At 39.5% G+C, this 17968-nt stretch overlaps 1 protein-coding gene across 1 annotated transcript in view; it reads left to right on the forward strand.

Annotated features, from left to right (window-relative positions):
- LOC126457570 (protein canopy 4) overlaps positions 1 to 17628 on the forward strand; it is a 40934-nt gene extending 23306 nt beyond the window's left edge. The window contains exons 4-5 of the mRNA XM_050093993.1: positions 1481 to 1565; positions 17029 to 17628. Of these exons, the coding sequence (XP_049949950.1) occupies positions 1481 to 1565; positions 17029 to 17238 (295 nt within the window). The 3' untranslated portion in view covers positions 17239 to 17628. The remainder of the gene's footprint in view (positions 1 to 1480; positions 1566 to 17028) is intronic.
- The last annotated feature ends 340 nt before the right edge of the window (positions 17629 to 17968 follow it).

A 17968-nucleotide genomic window follows, 5' to 3' on the forward strand; every position in this document is an offset into this window, starting at 1 on the left:
GGCCCAAAGGACTCAGTCCCTCCTGAGGCCCTCTGCTGCCACTTTCTTTCAATCCTTGCCACGTTTCAAGGCTTTGACGTTGTCTATACTGACTGTTCAGTGGTAGCTGGTCGTTTCGGGTCTGGTCTTACTGTAGGGGATCATTATGAACAACACTCATTGCCGGCTGGCTGCAGTGTTTTCACTGCCGAGCTGGTTGCCATCTCTTGCGGCCTAGAGTATATCCGCTCCTGCTCTGGTGAGTCCTTCATTATCTGTAGTGACTCCCTGAGCAGTTTACGAGCTATCGAGCAGTGTTTCCCTCGCTCTCGTCTGGTGATGGCTATCCAGGAGTCCCTCTGTACTCTTGTCCGTTGCGGCCGCTCTGTGGTCTTTGTGTGGACCCCGGGTCATGTTGACATCCCAGGAAATGAACGTGTTGACACGCTGGCCAAACAGGCTGTCGGTGCACCAGCCTTGGAGTTTGGCCTTTTGGAGAGTGACCTCTGGTCAGTTTTGCGGCAGAAGGTACTTCGCACCTGGGGGTGAAGAATGGCGCACCCTTCCTTCACCCAACAAACTTCGGGCCATCAAAGAGGCTACCAGTGCGTGGCATTCCTCCTTGCGGGTCTCTCGCAAGGACTCTGTTTTCCTCTGCCAGCTGTGTATTGACCACACCTGGATAACACACAGCTATTTATTGCACCGCGAGGACCCACCTTTGTCGCTGCGGGTCAGCTTTAATGGTGGTCTACATCTTGTTGGACTGCCCACTTTTAACTCCTGCACTTTTATCAGATGATGTTGTGATGGCAGATTTAGTTTTGAGTTTTATTCGTGCAGGGGGTTTTTATCGCTTGAATTAAGTGTTTGTCCTTTTTTGTGCTGAGCCTGGCCTTTGGCATGCTGAGCCAACCACCGTCACACTCATTGTGATTTTAATTCCTTTTTTCTGGTCTCTGTCTGTGTCTTTGTCCTGTGTTGTCTCTTGTCATCTCCATTGTTTGTTCTTATGCTTTGTGGATGTTTAAAGTTCGTGGAAAAAGGGACAAATGGCCCTAGTAGTCTGGTCCCTTCAATCCCACAAACCAACCAATCAACAGTCATTACTGAACAGATAGTGTAAGACATGCTTGATATTGTACAGTAAGAAACCCTTCTAACCCCCCCCCCCTTCCCTCCTCTCTCTCTCTCTCTCTCTCTCTCTCTGTCTGTCTGTCTGTGTGTGTGTGTGTGTGTGTGTGTGTGTGTGTGTGTGTGTGTGTGTGTTAACAGGTATATTGTGTGGTTAGTATGTGTTGTTATCATTTTTGGACATAATGCCCCTTTTTACATATTTGGACAGTATATAATCGTTTGGTTAATGGTGCAGGCAGCAGTTCTGGAGAGACTACAGACACCATGTAAAATTGATTTTCATCACTATTTATAGTATAGTATTTATATATGTCCTATGTAGTCTTGTGGAATCATATTGAGATGCTTCTCATCTTCATTTCAGAAACAAAGGAGTGAAAGTGGAATTAGGTATACCATATGAGTTGTGGGATAAGCCTTCTGTTGAAATTACGAACTTGAAAATTCAGGTGAGTAAAAATACATTTTCTTTGTGTCACAAGTAGTTAATTAATGCACATATGTTACATTTGTAAACTGTTAATATTGACATAAGTAAGGATAGAAAAATTTTGGGTTACATTAATGCAAAATTGGCAGTTCTTAGCAACATATCATGAAATTGGCTATTTTTAACAAACTGTGGCAAAATTTGGCTTTTTTCCAATTTGTGTATTAAAAATGTCATAAATCTTAGGGCAGCAGTTTATTAATATTGGTAACTAATAGTTACTTAACATTAAAATTGGATCTTAAGGTAGACATTTGCATTTCACCTTCAAAATGATTATTTCTTGTGAAAAAGTTGATTTCTACAATGCATTGAAAGTGTGTGATGCAAGACCAAAGAGATAGAGTATACCTCTTTGACAATACCTGGAGCATGAAATACTCCATTCCTATCATGTTGTAAACTCAGGTTGTATTGCATGTATTAACCAATGAAAATGTTACTTAATAACGACTGGACTGTGTGTACATTGCTATCTGACGTAGTTGAAAGAGTTTCTGTGTTGAAAGTGAATTATTTACAACTGAATTGAGTGAGTCAAAATTCCATCTTACTGCAAGATCTTTGGTTTTGCAGAGTGGTTGCTGTGTTCCACATCTTTAGCTGAACATCACAGCAGTGTCCACATTTTCTTGTGCTTCCTTGCTGTTTACTTTGATCTCATTCTCAGAAGCAGTTTTTGTAACTGTAAAAAATGCCAAAGCCTGCAGTTACTGCCAACGAAAGAGTTTGAAGCTGATGGTCTGTATGCTTCCGATAAATCTACAATATTGTGCAACAGCAAGATATCGTGGTACAGAAAAGGTATTGTATTGAAACATATGCAGCTTGAGAATCACAAAGGGAATAGATTCAAGAATTCCAGTGTGCAGATAAAGTGGCAAGCTTCGATAAGTGGCAGCTTTGAAGTAACTAAGAAAAAGAAAAACGACTATTAATATCTGGCTCAAAGAACTGTCAAAAGTTTTTGAAAGTGAAGTTCCACTTCACAAATTGGAAGATGAAGATTTTCGGCAGTGGATGAAAGAATTCATCGGAGGTAAGATGTGGCCACTGATATGAAGCAGTATGATAATCAAATTGTAGTTTTCAGCTTGCCACTGTATATTTATTAAAGTAACAAATGTTAGCAAAGAATTAAATTATTTTTAAATCTAATGCTAACAGTGAGGTTAATTTTGTTTAAGATGCTGGTGACATTCCATGCATCAAGACGATGAGGGGAAACTGTTGTACCTTCAACACAAAACCAATGAAAGGATAACATGATTCAGCAGCTAGCTAGGAAGGATGTTGTAGTGTTGTCAGACAAGACTACTGACAAGAGTTTGTTGTGTTTTTGCTGTGATAGTAAAGACTGTTGAGGCATGGAACTAACAGAAACTTTTTGTTGTGACTGTGCAAGTTCTTGACAGTAAAATCTACTCATTGTGATTGTTCAATATTGAGTGTTTTGCAAGACTGTAATATTCAATATGATAATGTTAAAGCTGTTGTAACTGACAGTGCTAGGTATATGAATAAATGCGTTAATTCATTGGAAACAATTTTGGGAGACCATTTATGCCATGTTCAGTGTTGGGCGCACAAGCTGAATCTGGTCACAAATGTTTGGAGAAACTTTTGTGATTGAACTCAACTATAACTAAGTTAAAGAGTGCTTTCCTGCATACCAGAAATAGAAAACATTTATATCTACAGTTTTTAAAAGAGAAGAAAAGGGACACAAAGGCATTTCCTCTTCTGGTGTTGGAAATCTTGGCTTTCCACAGCCACTTATGTAGCAGAATATTTTGAAGACATGGTGGAATTCTTCTGCATTGATGATAAGCAGAAATTGATTGTTAATTTATTGTATAATGATAATGTAAGTTCAATTATTCTGGAGGCCGTGTTCATTAAGGACATGCAAATTATTTGATAAACATCAAGGTGCACTTAGTATTCAAATCATCCCATCTTGAATGAATTATACTCAGAGTTAAACAGCTGGAAAATGGCATTGCTATTGTGGCAGATGGAATTTTTGGTGAGAAAATCAGCAAGCTTCTGACTAAAGTGAAGAGGCATATCCTTTCAGGTGGAGATGAGAGAAACGCTTAAATGTTCAAGATTGAATCATCAAACAAAGTTGATGATGTTCTTGGCTACAAATCCATGTAAGTCTAGGTTCTCAATTGTAGGATTCTGTTTCAACCCTAGGACAGTAATCACAAACTTGTTAATGCTGACAGGACAAAGAGTCTTCCATGTCTACCTGCCACAGCATCTCTTAGCAAGCTAGATATTCTGAAGGGATACAAATATGTGCAGAATTTAGTTGAACAGCAGCTTTCAGCAGGAACTGTGGACATTGCCAAATGCCTGCAGGTGACTAAACTTGACAGCCAAAATTTGCTGCAGGTGCACTGAAGGCAGTTAGGGTTCAGTGTTCAAAAACAGACTCGGAGTGGTTATTTTCACAATATAATGAGATACAAACAGACTGGCGGTAAAATGTCTCAGAAGAGAACTTAGAACTAATGACAATAATTTCATGTGAAAAAGTTTCCTTGATGTACAGTTAAGTGTTAATTTTTCTTTGAGGAACTCTGTTGGTTTACTATAAGCATTTACCTTCCTGTACAATAATGTAAATAAATTTGATGTCTAGTGTGTAATAAATAACAATATAATTGACAGGTACATCTTCATTCTTAACAAAGTACTGAGTTACAGTGAAATAACACAAAAACGACTGTAAATATCCATGGGAAAATTTCTTTTTCTGTTCAAAAATTGAAATAAATTTGATATTTAATGTCGAACAAATATGATCTACTCGAAAGGTATATTTTTATTGATTACATAGCTCTGAAAACAATTAAGAAAGACAAAAAAATTACAAATTTATTAACACACATTGAGAAAATAACACCAAAAATGGCAATAAAATAAAATGACTTTTTCCTGTCACTGTTTATGGTACACATTACTTGCTTTATTGCTGGAGTCAAAAGGGTGGGGCAGGTAGAGAGAGAAATAGGCAGGAAGCAGGAGGGGGGTTGGGGGCAAGTAACTTTTGCTGTCTCATAATTTCCTAGCCTATGCATCTACCTGCCTCTCTATTCCAAATTCCTATCCTGCACACCTGTCTCCTTCCGAGCCTCAGCTACCTGATCCCAACCGTCCTTCTGTTCCTGCCTCTTTCTCCCTCTACCCACCACACCTGATGAAGACCCCTGTCCACCTGCCAGTTTGCAATCTTGGCATTGTGTGCCCAGCCGGCATTGCGCGATTGTACAGGTGTGTGTTGGGGGGGGGGGGGGGGTGCTTCTTTACTTCTGAATTATTTACATTCTGCTAGAAATTTCCTTACTACACTGATAGAAGATAATTATGTATAAGGCTGTGTGGTGACAATGCTGACAACATACTTAAGTCAATACGGGGTACATTCTCATGGGGGCAGTACTGGTTGCGCATCTCCTCCTGCTGTGGATCAGGCCTATTCAGTGTGGCTTGTTGTAATTCCTGACATTATTGCACAAAGGCTATGGACGTCAGCAGTTGTCTTGAGTTGGTTGTGTTAAAATTGCAATCTTTCAGTCTCAGATATTCAGTTGAATTTAAGTTTCGAAAACAAGCTAAATACATCATTTACATCTACATTCTACATCTACATTTATACTCCGCAAGCCACCCAATGGTGTGTGGCAGAGGGCACTTTACGTGCCACTGTCATTACCTCCCTTTCCTGTTCCAGTCGCGTATGGTTCGTGGGAAGAACGACTGCCGGAAAGTCTCTGTGAGTGCTCGAATCTCTCTAATTTTACATTCGTGATCTCCTCGGGAGGTATAAGTAGGGGAAAGCAATATATTCGATACCTCATCCAGAAACGCACCCTCTCGAAACCTGCACAGCAAGGCACACCGCAATGCAGAGCACCTCTCTTGCAGAGTCTGCCACTTGAGTTTGCTAAACATCTCTGTAACGCTATCACGGTTACCAAATAACCCTGTGACGAAACACGCTGCTCTTCTTTGGATCTTCTCTATCTCCTCTGTCAACCCGGGATGGTACGGATCCCACACTGATGAGCAATACTCAAGTATAGGTCGAACGAGTGTTTTGTTAGCCACCTCCTTTGTTGATGGACTACATTTTCTAAGGACTCTCCCAATGAATCTCAACCTGGCACCCACCTTACCAACAATTAATTTTATCTGATCATTCCACTTCAAATCGGTCCGTACACATACTCCCAGATATTTTACAGAAGTAACTGCTACCATGTTCCGCTATCATATAATTATACAATAAAGGATGCTTCTTTCTATGCATTCTCAGTACATTACATTTGTCTATGTTAAGGGTCAGTTGCCACTCCCTGCACCAAGTGCCTATCCGCTGCAGATCTTCCTGCATTTTGCTACAATTTTCTAATGCTGCAACTTCTCTGTATACTACAGCATCATCCGCGAAAAGCCGCATGGAATTTCCATCACTATCTACTAGGTCATTTATATATATTGTGAAAAGCAATAGTCCCATAACACTCCCCTGTGGCACGCCAGAGGTTAGTTTAACCTTTGTAGACGTCTCTCCATTGAGAACAACATGCTGTCCTGTATGCTAAAAACTCTTCAATCCAGCCACACAGCTGGTCTGATATTCCGTAGGCTCTTACTTTATCAGGCGACAGTGCGGAAATGTATCGAACGCCTTCCGGAAGTCAAGGAAAATGGCATCTACCGTATTTACTCGAATCTAAACCGCACTCGAATCTAAGCCGCACCTGAAAAATGAGACTCGAAATCAAGGAAAAAAAAAATTCCCGAATCTAAGCCGCACCTGAAATTAGAGACACGAAATTCAAGTGGAGATAAAAGTTTTTGGTTGTATCTCCAAATTGAAACAAAGTTGGTCCATTGTAATATGAGACACAATTTAGGTCGAATGAATGACGATACAACTACAGTAGTTTGGTTCGAGTCGTAAGCTTAGCAGTTAAGCTTAACCAGGTAGCCATTGCTATGCGTCAGGCGCTCCGTCCGTATTTATACGGGTAACCTTCCTGTTTCATGTGCTTCGTCTGGTTTGAATTGATTGCTTATTTTTCTTTGATCTGATAAGCGCCGTTTTCTTTGTTATAGGTGTTTACGTCACTCTAAGTTGAAACTGCATTACTGTACTATGTCATGCATTGTTTGTCGCATTCTGATAGTGCATGTTTATGGCCTGTCACCGCTAGCGGCATGGCTTGCTTTTGTGCGTGCTACCGCCACTTACAATTAAAAAAGAGAGAGAGAGGAATCGTCTCATTAGCGAAACAATGGCAAGATACTGCTATTTGTTGTTACTTACACTGCTGCTTTCTTTGATAATGATCAACAAGAACCAAATAATAGACTGCGTATGATAGAAGATGTTCTGAATGAGAGTTTAGCGAAAATTTTTCTCCGTTTGAAAATCTTTGCAGGCGCCTCTTTAGTACATTACATTCTGCACCGAAATTAGAGTCATCTTAGATTTAAAAATCTAGTCAATTGCCATGCTTCATTTCTGACTGTATCACTATTAGGCATAAGAATAATACGAATATAAATATGACATGATATGTATATTCTTCTGCGTTCGCTGTTGTCTCACTCTAGTTTCGTAGTTTATTAGGCAGGCAGGATTTAAACAAGATAGCAGCAAACACGAAACAATACATGGCAAAATGTTGATATTCGTATTATTCTTATGGTGAAGAGAATACTGCATGTGATTCACAATTTATAAAAGTTCCTATTAGCAACCATCTCTTCTCACAGGTAGGAAAAAATTCAGAACGTAGAATTGGCCATATTGACAAACATCCCAGTCAGTCTTGCCAGTCGGATTTTCATAGTACATTGAAATGCTGCTACATTTGAAGGTGAACAATACGGAATTTGTATGTACTTTGTTGGATAATGTATGAAAATGCAGTGATCGAAACTCGGGGCAGAGAAAAAAAGCTCGTCTTCCACCTTTTTTAAATTTCTTTACTGACGCAGAGGTTTTGGCGCCAGTATTTATCTTTGTGCCTACAAAGCATGCCTGTGTAGCGCTACATATATTCGACAGCAGAAGTTAGTTGTGGCGGCATCCACCAACATTTTTCAGAACTTCTGCTTGCTTTGCACTTGATTCTAAGCCGCAGGCGGTTTTTTGGATTACAAAAACCGGAAAAAAAGTGCGGCTTAGATTCAAGTAAATACGGTACCTGGGAGCCTGTATCTAATATTTTCTGGGTCTCATGAACAAATAAAGCGAGTTGGGTCTCACATGATCGCTGTTTCCGGAATCCATGTTGATTCCTATAGAGTAGATACTGGGTTTCCAGAAATGACATGATATGCAAGCAAAAAACATGTTCTAAAATTCTACAACAGATTGATGCCAGAGATATAGGCCTATAGTTTTGCACATCTGCTCAACGACCCTTCTTGAAAACTGGGACTACCTGTGTTCCAATCATTTGGAACCTTCTTTTTCTCTAGAGACTTGCGGTACACGGCTGTTAGGAGGAGGGCAAGTTCTTTCGCGTACTCAGTGTAGAAACGAATTGGTATCCCGTCAGGTCCAGTGGACTTACCTCTGTTGAGTGATTTCAGTTGCTTTTCTATTCCTTGGACGCTTATTTCGATGTCAGCCATTGTTTCGTTCATGTGAGGATTTAGAGAAGGAACTGCAGTGTGGTCTTCCGCTGTGAAACAGCTTTGGAAAAAAGTGTTTGTTATTTCAGCTTTACGCGTGTCATCCTCTGTTTTAATTCCATCATCATCCCAGAGTGTCTGGATATGCTATTTCGATCCACTTACTGATTTAACGTAAGACCAGAACTTCCTAGGATTTTCTGTTAATTCGGTACATAGAATTTTACTTTTGAATTCAGTGAACGCTTCATGCATAGCCCTCCTTATGCTAACTTTGACATTGTTTAGCTTCTGTTTGTTGAGAGATTTTGGCTGCGTTTAAACTTGCAGTGAAGCTCTCTTTGCTTTCGCAGCAGTTTCCTAACTTTGTTGTTGAACCACGGTGGGTTTTTCCCGTCCCTCACAGTTTTACTCGGCACGTATCTGTCTAAAACACATTTTATGATTGCCTTGAACTTTTTCCATAAACACTCAACATTGTCAGTGTTGGAACAGAAATTTTCATTTTGATCTGTTAGGTAGTCTGAAATCTGCCTCCTATTACTCTTGTTAAACCTTCCTCCCTTTTTTTATATTCCTATTTACTTACATATTCAGGTTTGTTGCAACGGTCTTATGATCACTGATTCCCTGTTCTGCGCTTACAGAGTAGAAAAGTTCAGGTCTGTTCGTTATCAGTAGGTCCAAGATGTTATCTCCACGAGTCAGTTCTCTGTTTAATTGCTCAAGGTAATTTTTGGATAGTGCACTCAGTATAATGTCACTTGGTGCTCTGTCCCTACCACTCGTCTTAAACATCTGAGTGTCCCATTCTATATCTGGTAAATTGAAATCTCCACCTAAGACTATAACATGCTGAGGAAATTTATGTGAAATGTGTTCCAGATTTTCTCTCAGTTGTTCTGCCACTAATGCTGCTGAGTCGGGAGGTCGGTAAAAGGAGCCAATTATTAACCTAGCTCGGTTGTTGAGTATAACCTCCACCCATAATAATTCACAGGAACTATCCACTTCTATTTCACTACAGGATAAACTACTACTAACAGCGACAAACACGCCACCACCGGTTGCATGCAATCTATCCTTTCTAAACACCGTCTGTGCCTTTGTAAAAATTTCGGCAGAATTTATCTCTGGCTTCAGCCAGCTTTCCATACCTGTAACAATTTCAGCTTCAGTGCTTTCTATCAGCGCTTAAAGTTCTGGTACTTTACCAACGCAGCTTCGACAATTTACAATTACAATACCGATTGCTGCTTGGTCCCCGCATGTCCTGACTTTGCTTCGCAACCTTTGAGGCTGTTGCTGTTTCTGTACTTGCCCGAGGCCATCCAACCTAAAAAACTGCCCAGTCCACGCCACACAACCCCTGCTACCCATGTAGCCACCTGCTGGGTGTAGTGGACTCCTGACCTATCTAGCGGAGCCCGAAACCCCGCCACCCTATGGCGCAAGTCGAGAAATCTGCAGTTTACAATTACAATACCGATGTTCAAGTATCCACCAGGATAGATCTGTGTAGGCAGGCATATTATCTACCACATGAAATCTAGTATCAGAAAATGCTTGTAAAGTCATACATACTCCTAAAATTATGCCACCCCAGAGAACACTAGCGCTGTCATATTGCTCTTCCTACAGTATTGGATGGGTTATAACCTTTCCTATGGACACAGCAAATAATTTGATGATGAGATTAACTCAACAAGTTAAACTGCGACTCCATTGTTCCCAAGTCCACAGGCACTGAGTAAGACATTGTTTGTCAAGACCCATGTTTGTTTTGAGTAAAGGGCATATGTCTGATGGTTCACTGAGCTTAATAGCTGAAGTGGCCTGTGCTGGTCTGAGAGTGAAACTAAAGCAGAGGTAGACAATGTAAAGAAATTAAAGCAAAGGTAGACAGTGTAAAGGAATGAGATGAACATAAATCTTCAACTCTCCTCCTTTGGAGCATAATTACACAACACAAATAGTTCAGTTAAGTCTCTGTCTTTGAAGTGAGTGATAGGTTCGGTGAACTGTCAGATGCAGAAAACTGAGTCATAGTTACTAGAGGCAAAGTACTGGTTCAAGAGGAACTGTCTGTCTCTAATTACACACAAACACTTTGTCGTTCGAAACTACGAATATCCCGGAGTTCTGCACTGTAGCGGTCAGGTCTTGGTGTAGCTCAAAGATGATTGCTGGCAGCTCAATGTAGAGTCTGAGGCAAATATCCCAGGCTGGTAGACTGGTGTCAGGTGGGAGATTGTGGGATGATTCAGGGAGAGATTCTAATTGAGGAACTCCGGCAGCAGCTAGTGTAAAGCCCAGAGAGCTCATCCGTGGAAATCTGGCTAGGTATAGCTGAATATCATCCTTAGTGCTATTGAAGCACCCGTACACCATGAGACATGTTTTTGAGCATGTGATCCTGTAGGTAGGCCCATGCTGACTGCACCTCCGTAGGGCAATGCCGCCTGCTGGCGAGGCATGCGATGGGAACTGCAGTGGTGTTGTTCACCATTAGAGTCCCTGTGAATTTTGCCATAGGCCACTTGTGGTGCAGCTTTTTTTATATACTGGAAGGCTATGAGCTCCAGCATAGCAGTAGTAGCACCACCTCTCAATGTCAGTGATACAATGTCTCATGGGAAATGTGTGATCCAGAGGCTCTTGCTAGATGTCAGTTGAGGGTAGGTGCCATTAAAATTTTGGGCATTTAAGGCAAGATAATAACATTCCTGGTGACAGGTTGTAGCCTTGTGATGAACATTGTTATACTAATTCATAATTTTTGTGAATTTCTTGCGGGCTGTTGTTCAGGCGTCTCGGAATCTAGCTGTGCTGTTTCACACACACATTCCATTATGAGATTTGTTGTTAACATTATTGACTCATTCAGAGGAAACTACACTATTCATTTAGTGAACTGAACACAGATGATGATACACACTTAGATAACATTTCCTTAAGCACTGTATAGAAAGGCTTACAAGATTCAGCTGGTTTCAGTCAATAGATTCCAGCAGAACTGAAAAAATTGAGTGATAAACCACAAGTATTCAAATCAAAGTTGAAAGGTGCACTCCATCATTCTCTACAAGATGTCCTTGCAGTAGTTAAAAACTTTCTTCACATAGTGTGTCATATATTTGTATACTCTCTTTTTTCTGTTTGGTTAATTACTAGCTTAGCACACACTACTTTGCTCATGTAAACTGTTTGGTATGCACAGATTCTTTTTTGTGGTCCTTTAATCAAATTTTTATGTTGTTCACAAATTGCAACATCATCTAAACTTTTCATAGGTCATAGAAGCATGGTATTTTCTGAATGTACTTTCGACCTAAAAGTGATTTTTACAGCTATAGTCAGAGGACTTAATCCTGCCTTTAGGGTTCTTGAGGCACTATTTTCATACATATTTCTTTAGAAGTCAGATACCAGTTTAATATGACTATATATTTTCTTAAATATCATCCCCTACTTCACCCGCTTAGGGGTTGAATTTACAGGAAATACTTATTTTTTCATTTCTAACCAAGAATCCAAATACAAATTTCCAGTGATTTCATTTCAAAAATGTTTTCATAATGAAATATTTCCTCAAAAAAATCATGCCTTATTTCAACCACTTCGGGTTTGAATTTCTAAAAACACTGAAACATGTAGTTTTTATTTCTAACCAAGAAGGCAAGTACCAATTTTCATAGATTTAGCCTTAAAAAGGCTTTCGTAATGAAATATTTTCATAAAACAGTTCATCTCGAATTTCACCTCTTTGTTGGTTAAATTTCCAAGAATGTTGAAACATGTATTTCTTTATTCTGGCTGAGAAACCAAATATCATTTTTCACAGTTCTAGCTTCAAAATTTTCTTAATAGTAACACATTTTTAAACAACCTCTCATCTGCTCTTGCACCTCCTTGGGGTGGAATTTTGAGAAATCCCTTCTTAAATGATGCCTACAGTATGAGATGAACATCCTCCCCAACTTTCAAGTTTCTATCCTTAGCAGTTTGGGCTGGCAATGGAGAGTGAGTCAGTCTGTCAGTGAGTCATCGGGGATTTTTCCCTTTGTAATTAGAGATTTTATTTATAACAATTTCTGTATCGGCATTTTATGAACTATGTACTTACTCATTCCATGATCAAGTTGCTTTGGCTAGCATGGTTCCATAAATAATAAATAAATATCTCTCAGAATCTTCTTGACACCTTTGATAAAATGTTACAGGCAACAGTCAATTTGCAATCCATTTCAGACTTATTGTGGCAGTCCTGTAATCTGTCAGTGAGCCATACAGCATACTGTTATCCAAATGTATTGACTATGCCATCTTGCATCCATGTGACTTGTTTGCTCACAGCATTCGTCCAAAACAAAACAACTACTCAAGACCCTTGCCCACAGCGTTTCTGGCTGGTGTGCCATGTATTTCTGAGTTGTCCTACCACATTATTTCCGTGTGTCAGAGAGTTTTTGCAAATCTCAAAGATCTCTTAAATCTAGGAGATGATTGTTCTGATCTCAGATTTAAAGCAGTAATTGAACACACTCCCAGTTGACACTTTTGACCACCCTATACAAACTGTTCACTACCTTTTCTCCTCTTAAAAGCGAGTGTACTGTGGAAATCCCTTAAATATAAATATTTTAGGTTATACTTGACCATTATGAATATGAATTGACAATAAAAATTACTGCTGCATGTCACAAATTTTGTTCTTCCCACTATGAGATTTGGGGGATTATACCTCCATAATCAGGAAAATGTATTTCAGACAGTAAGGTAGAGATGATCCATAGATGCAACCATATGTGGACAACTTGCATTATCTGGTAGACAAAGGGAAAACAAACCTATTTTAATACAGATCTCGACATTGTGTGGTTGCATTGGTGAACATTAGTTGTTGTTGTTGTTGTTGTTGTTGTTGTTTTCAGTCCTGAGACTGGTTTGATGCAGCTCTCCATGCTACTCTACCCTGTGCAAGCTTCATCATCTCCCAGTACCTACTGCAGCCTACATCCTTCTGAATCTGCTTAGTGTGTTCATCTCTTGGTCTCCCTCTACGATTTTTACCCTCCACGCTGCCCTCCAGTACCAAATTGGTGATCGCTTGATGCCTCAGAACATGTCCTACTAACCGGTCCCTTCTTTTAGTCAGGATGTACCACAAATTCCTCTTCTCCCCAATTCTATTCAGCACCTCCTCATTAGTTACTTGATCTGCCCATCTAATCTTCAGCATTCTTCTGTAGCACCACATTTCGAAAGCTTCTATTCTCTTCTTGTCCAAACTATTTACTGTCCACGTTTCACTTCCGTACATGGCTACACTCCATACAAATACTTTCAGAAATGACTTCCTGACACTTAAATCAATACTCGATGTTAACAAATTTCTCTTCTTCAGAAACGCTTTCCTTGCCATTGCCAGTCTACATTTTATATCCTCTCTACTTCGACCATCATCAGTGATTTTGCTCCCCAAATAGCAAAACTCCTTTACTACTTTAAGTGTCTCATTTCCTAATCTAATTCCCTCAGCATCACCCGATTTAATTCTACTACATTCCATTATCCTCGTTTTGCTTTTGTTGTTGTTCATCTTATACCCTCCTCAAGACACTGTCCATTCCGTTCAACTTCTCTTCCAAGTCCTTTGCGGTCTCTGGCAGAATTACAAGTCATCGGCAAACCTCAAAGTTTTTATTTCTTCTCCATGGATTTTAATACCTACTCCGAACTTTTCTTTTGTTTCCTGTACTGCTTGCTCAATATACAGATTGAATAGCATGGGGGAGAGGCTACAATCCTGTCTCACTCCCTTCCCAACCACTGCTTCCCTTTGATGTCCCTCAACTCTTATAACTGCCATCTGGTTTCTGTACAAATTGTAAATAGCCTTTCGCTCCCTGTATTTTACCCCTGCTACCTTCAGAATTTGAAAGAGAGTATTCCAGTCAACATTGTCAAAAGCTTTCTCTAAGTCTACAAATGCTAGAAATGTAGGTTTGCCTTTCCTTAATCTTTCCTCTAAGAAAAGTCGTAGGGTCAGTATTGCCTCATCTGTTACAACATTTCTACGGAATTCAAACTGATCTTCCATGAGGTTAGTATTTTGCAGCTGTGAGTTATTAAACTGATAGTTCGGTAATTTTCACATCTTTCAACACCTGCTTTCTTTGGGATTGGAATTACTATATTCTTCTTGAAGTCTGAGGGTATTTTGCCTGTCTCGTACATCTTGCTCACCAGATGGTAGAGTTTTGTTAGGCCAGGCTCTCCCAAGGCTGTCATTAGTTCTAATAGAATGTTGTCTACTCCTGTGGCCTTGTTTCGACTTAGGTCTTTCAGTGCTCTGTCAAACTCTTCACGCAGTATCATATCTCCCATTTCATCTTCATCTACCACCTCTTCCATTTCCATAATATTGTCCTCAAGAACATCTCCCCTGTATAGACCCTCTATATACTCCTTCCACCTATCTGCTTTCCCTTCTTTGCTTATAACTGGGTTTCCATCTGAGCTCTTGATATTCATACAAGTGGTTCTCTTATCTCCAAAGGTCTTTTTAATTTTCCTGTAGGCAGTATCTATCTTAACTCTAGTGAGATAAGCCTCTACATCCTTACATTTGTCCTCTAGCCATCCCTGCTTAGCCATTTTGCACTTCCTGTCGATCTTATTTTTGAGAGGTTTGTATTCCTTTTTGGCTGCTTCACTTACTGCATTTTTGTATTTTCTGCTTTCATCAATTAAATTCAGTGTCTCTTCTGTTACCCAAAGATTTCTACTAGCCCTCGTCTCTTTACCTTCTTGGTCCTCTGCTGCCTTCACTATTTCATTCCTCAAAGCTCCCCATTCTTCTTCTTCTGTATTTCTTTCCCCCATTCCTGTCAATTGTTCCCTGATGCTGTCCCTGAAACTCTGTACTATCTCTGGTTCATTCAGTTTATCCAGGTCCCATCTCCTTAAATTCCCACATTTTTGCAGTTTCTTTAGTTTTAATCTACAGTTGATAACCAATAGATTGTAGTCAGAGTCCACATCTGCCCCTGGAAATGTCTTACAATTTAAAATCTGGTTCCTAAATCTCTGTCTTACCATTATATAATCTGAAACCTTTTAGTACCTCCAGGGTTCTTCCATGTATACAACCTTCTTTCATGATTCCTGAACCAAGTGTTAGCTATCACCTACTACGTTTCCATCTCTTCCTTTTCCAACTGTTGAATTCCAGTCACCCATGACCATTAAATTTTCATCTCCCTTCACTATCTGAATAATTTCTTTTATCATTTCATCAATTTCTTCATCATCTGCAGAGCTAGTTGGCATATAAACTTGTACTATTGTAGTAGGCTTGGGCTTCGTGTCTATCTTGGCCACAATAATGTGTTCACTATGCTGATTGTAGTAGCTTACCTGCACTCCTATTTTTTATTCATTATTAAACCTACTCCTGCATTACCCCTATTTGATTTTGTATTTATAACCCTGTATTCACCTGACCAAAAGTATTGTTCCTCCTGCCACCAAACTTCACTAATTCCCACTATATCTAACTTTAACCTATCCATTTCCCTTTTTAAATTTTCTAACATACCTGCCCTATTAAGGGATCTGACATTCCACGCTCCGATCCGTAGAACGCCAGTTTTCTTTCTCTTGATAACGACGTCCTCTTGAGTCCCCATCCGGAGATCCGAATGGGGGACTATTTTACCTCCGGAATATTTTACCCAAGAGGACACCATCATCATTTAATCATACAGTAAAGCTGCATGCCCTCGGGAAAAATTACGGCCGTAGTTTCCCCTTGCTTTCAGCCGTTCGCAGTACCAGCACAGCAAGGCCGTTTTGGTTAGTGTTACAAGGACAGATCAGTCAATCATCCAGACTGTTGCCCCTGCAACTACTGAAAAGGCTGCTGCCCCTCTTCAGGAACCACACGTTTGTCTGGCCTCTCAACAGATAACCCCCCCGTTGTGGTTGCACCTACGATACGGCTATCTGTATCGTTGAGGCATGCAAGCCTTCCCACCAATGGCAAGGTCCATGGTTCATTGGGGGGGGGGGGGGGGGGGGAGCATTAGTGTAAATGTAAATACCTCTGTGATCACATGTTGCATTTTCATTCATATTTATGGAAAATATCATTTCTATGAACTGAATTAAGCAAAGATGGCATATTAAGAGCTACGGAAGTCGAGAAACAAACAATAAGAATGCTGCTAGCAGAGACAAATTTTATGTATCATTTTAAATTACTATTTTACTCTGATATTTTGTGTGTGTAATTGCAGGGCAGCAACTTCTGTTAATCAGTACTGTGGTAACCAGGCAAAGTTGCAAATTCAAGTATTTTGTTTATTTGATGACTAGTTTTGGGCTGGGACCCATTTTCAAATCATCTAGATAGTCAAAATGGCAGTTCCAAATATATAAGAACCATGTCAAGATAGTATATATATCTGGATGATTTGAAAGTGGGTCCTGGCCGGACACTAGTCACCAAGCAAATAAAACAGTAAAATTTGCAACTTTGGCTGGTTTTCCATTACACTTATTTCTTTCCTGTTTAAGAGAACTGAAATCTGATCATAAATTACATATAAAGTTAGATGATTTGGATTTGCCACTTCTGGTTAGTTTATGGCTTTTGAGTGATTTCATTGATCCAGTTGTTATGTGAAGTATTTTGCATACAGATAATTAACAATATATTACAGTGATTATTTTATGGTTCTTTCTTTCAGTGTGAGACATTATTGGAAGATTATGAGTCCGATATTGAAGATTGGTACTGGCGGCGTCAGGGAGATATCTCTCTAAAAACATTTCTGTGTTCACAACGTGCTTTGAAAGGCAATGATGATTCATGCCTAAATGAAACACTGAAACCACAAAAGAAAGAAGAAAATAATGAATTAGATGAGACTGAGAAATCAGAAAAAGATGAACTTTAGTTAGTTTGAATGCTTAGTAAACATAGGCATCACATGAAAGGGGTCACATTGACCGTTAGGAATTAATGTGCAGGTAAACTGTCACAGGCTGTATGCTACTTTTGCTTTATTATTACATTTCCTCATCAGGAGAGAGCATCTTCAGATATTCATTTCTCCGATAGCTTTAAATTTTTAACATGTTGCCACCAGGGCAATGAATATTGTAATACACTCATATCTCATTATTAAAACTAGAAATAGAGCAAATAATATGAGACCTGTGACAGTTCACCTCTATATTAATCTGCATTTGTTGCAACTTCTTTATACCAAACATATTTGTATTAGCTTAGTCATATGAAGTCTGATTATACCATTTAGAGTTCATTAAAGCTTTTATTTTTTGTATGTTGTATTTCTCATACATTGTAATTGCTAACATTTCCAAATGTCAGTCTCATCTTTGGATGAGCTATTGTGATGGTTTTATTTACAATTTTGTTACTTAGGTAATAGATGTTACCATAAAGTTTAATTACGATTTCCAGATTTGATCATCTTGAAGTACACTGGGGAACACAAGTGTGTCAAATGTGCTTGCCACTGACCAAGAATTATTTTGCGCCATAACAATTCAGTAGCAGTTTGAATTGGGCAGACATTCAATGCCTATCACATTTTCTGATGATACGCTCTCCCTCCCACTTTCCCTATGCACACAATTATATTTTCTTATAACGTGAGGCAA

This window comes from Schistocerca serialis, chromosome 2 (genome assembly GCF_023864345.2).
Source record: "Schistocerca serialis cubense isolate TAMUIC-IGC-003099 chromosome 2, iqSchSeri2.2, whole genome shotgun sequence".
Classification (NCBI taxonomy): Eukaryota; Metazoa; Arthropoda; class Insecta; order Orthoptera; family Acrididae; genus Schistocerca; species Schistocerca serialis.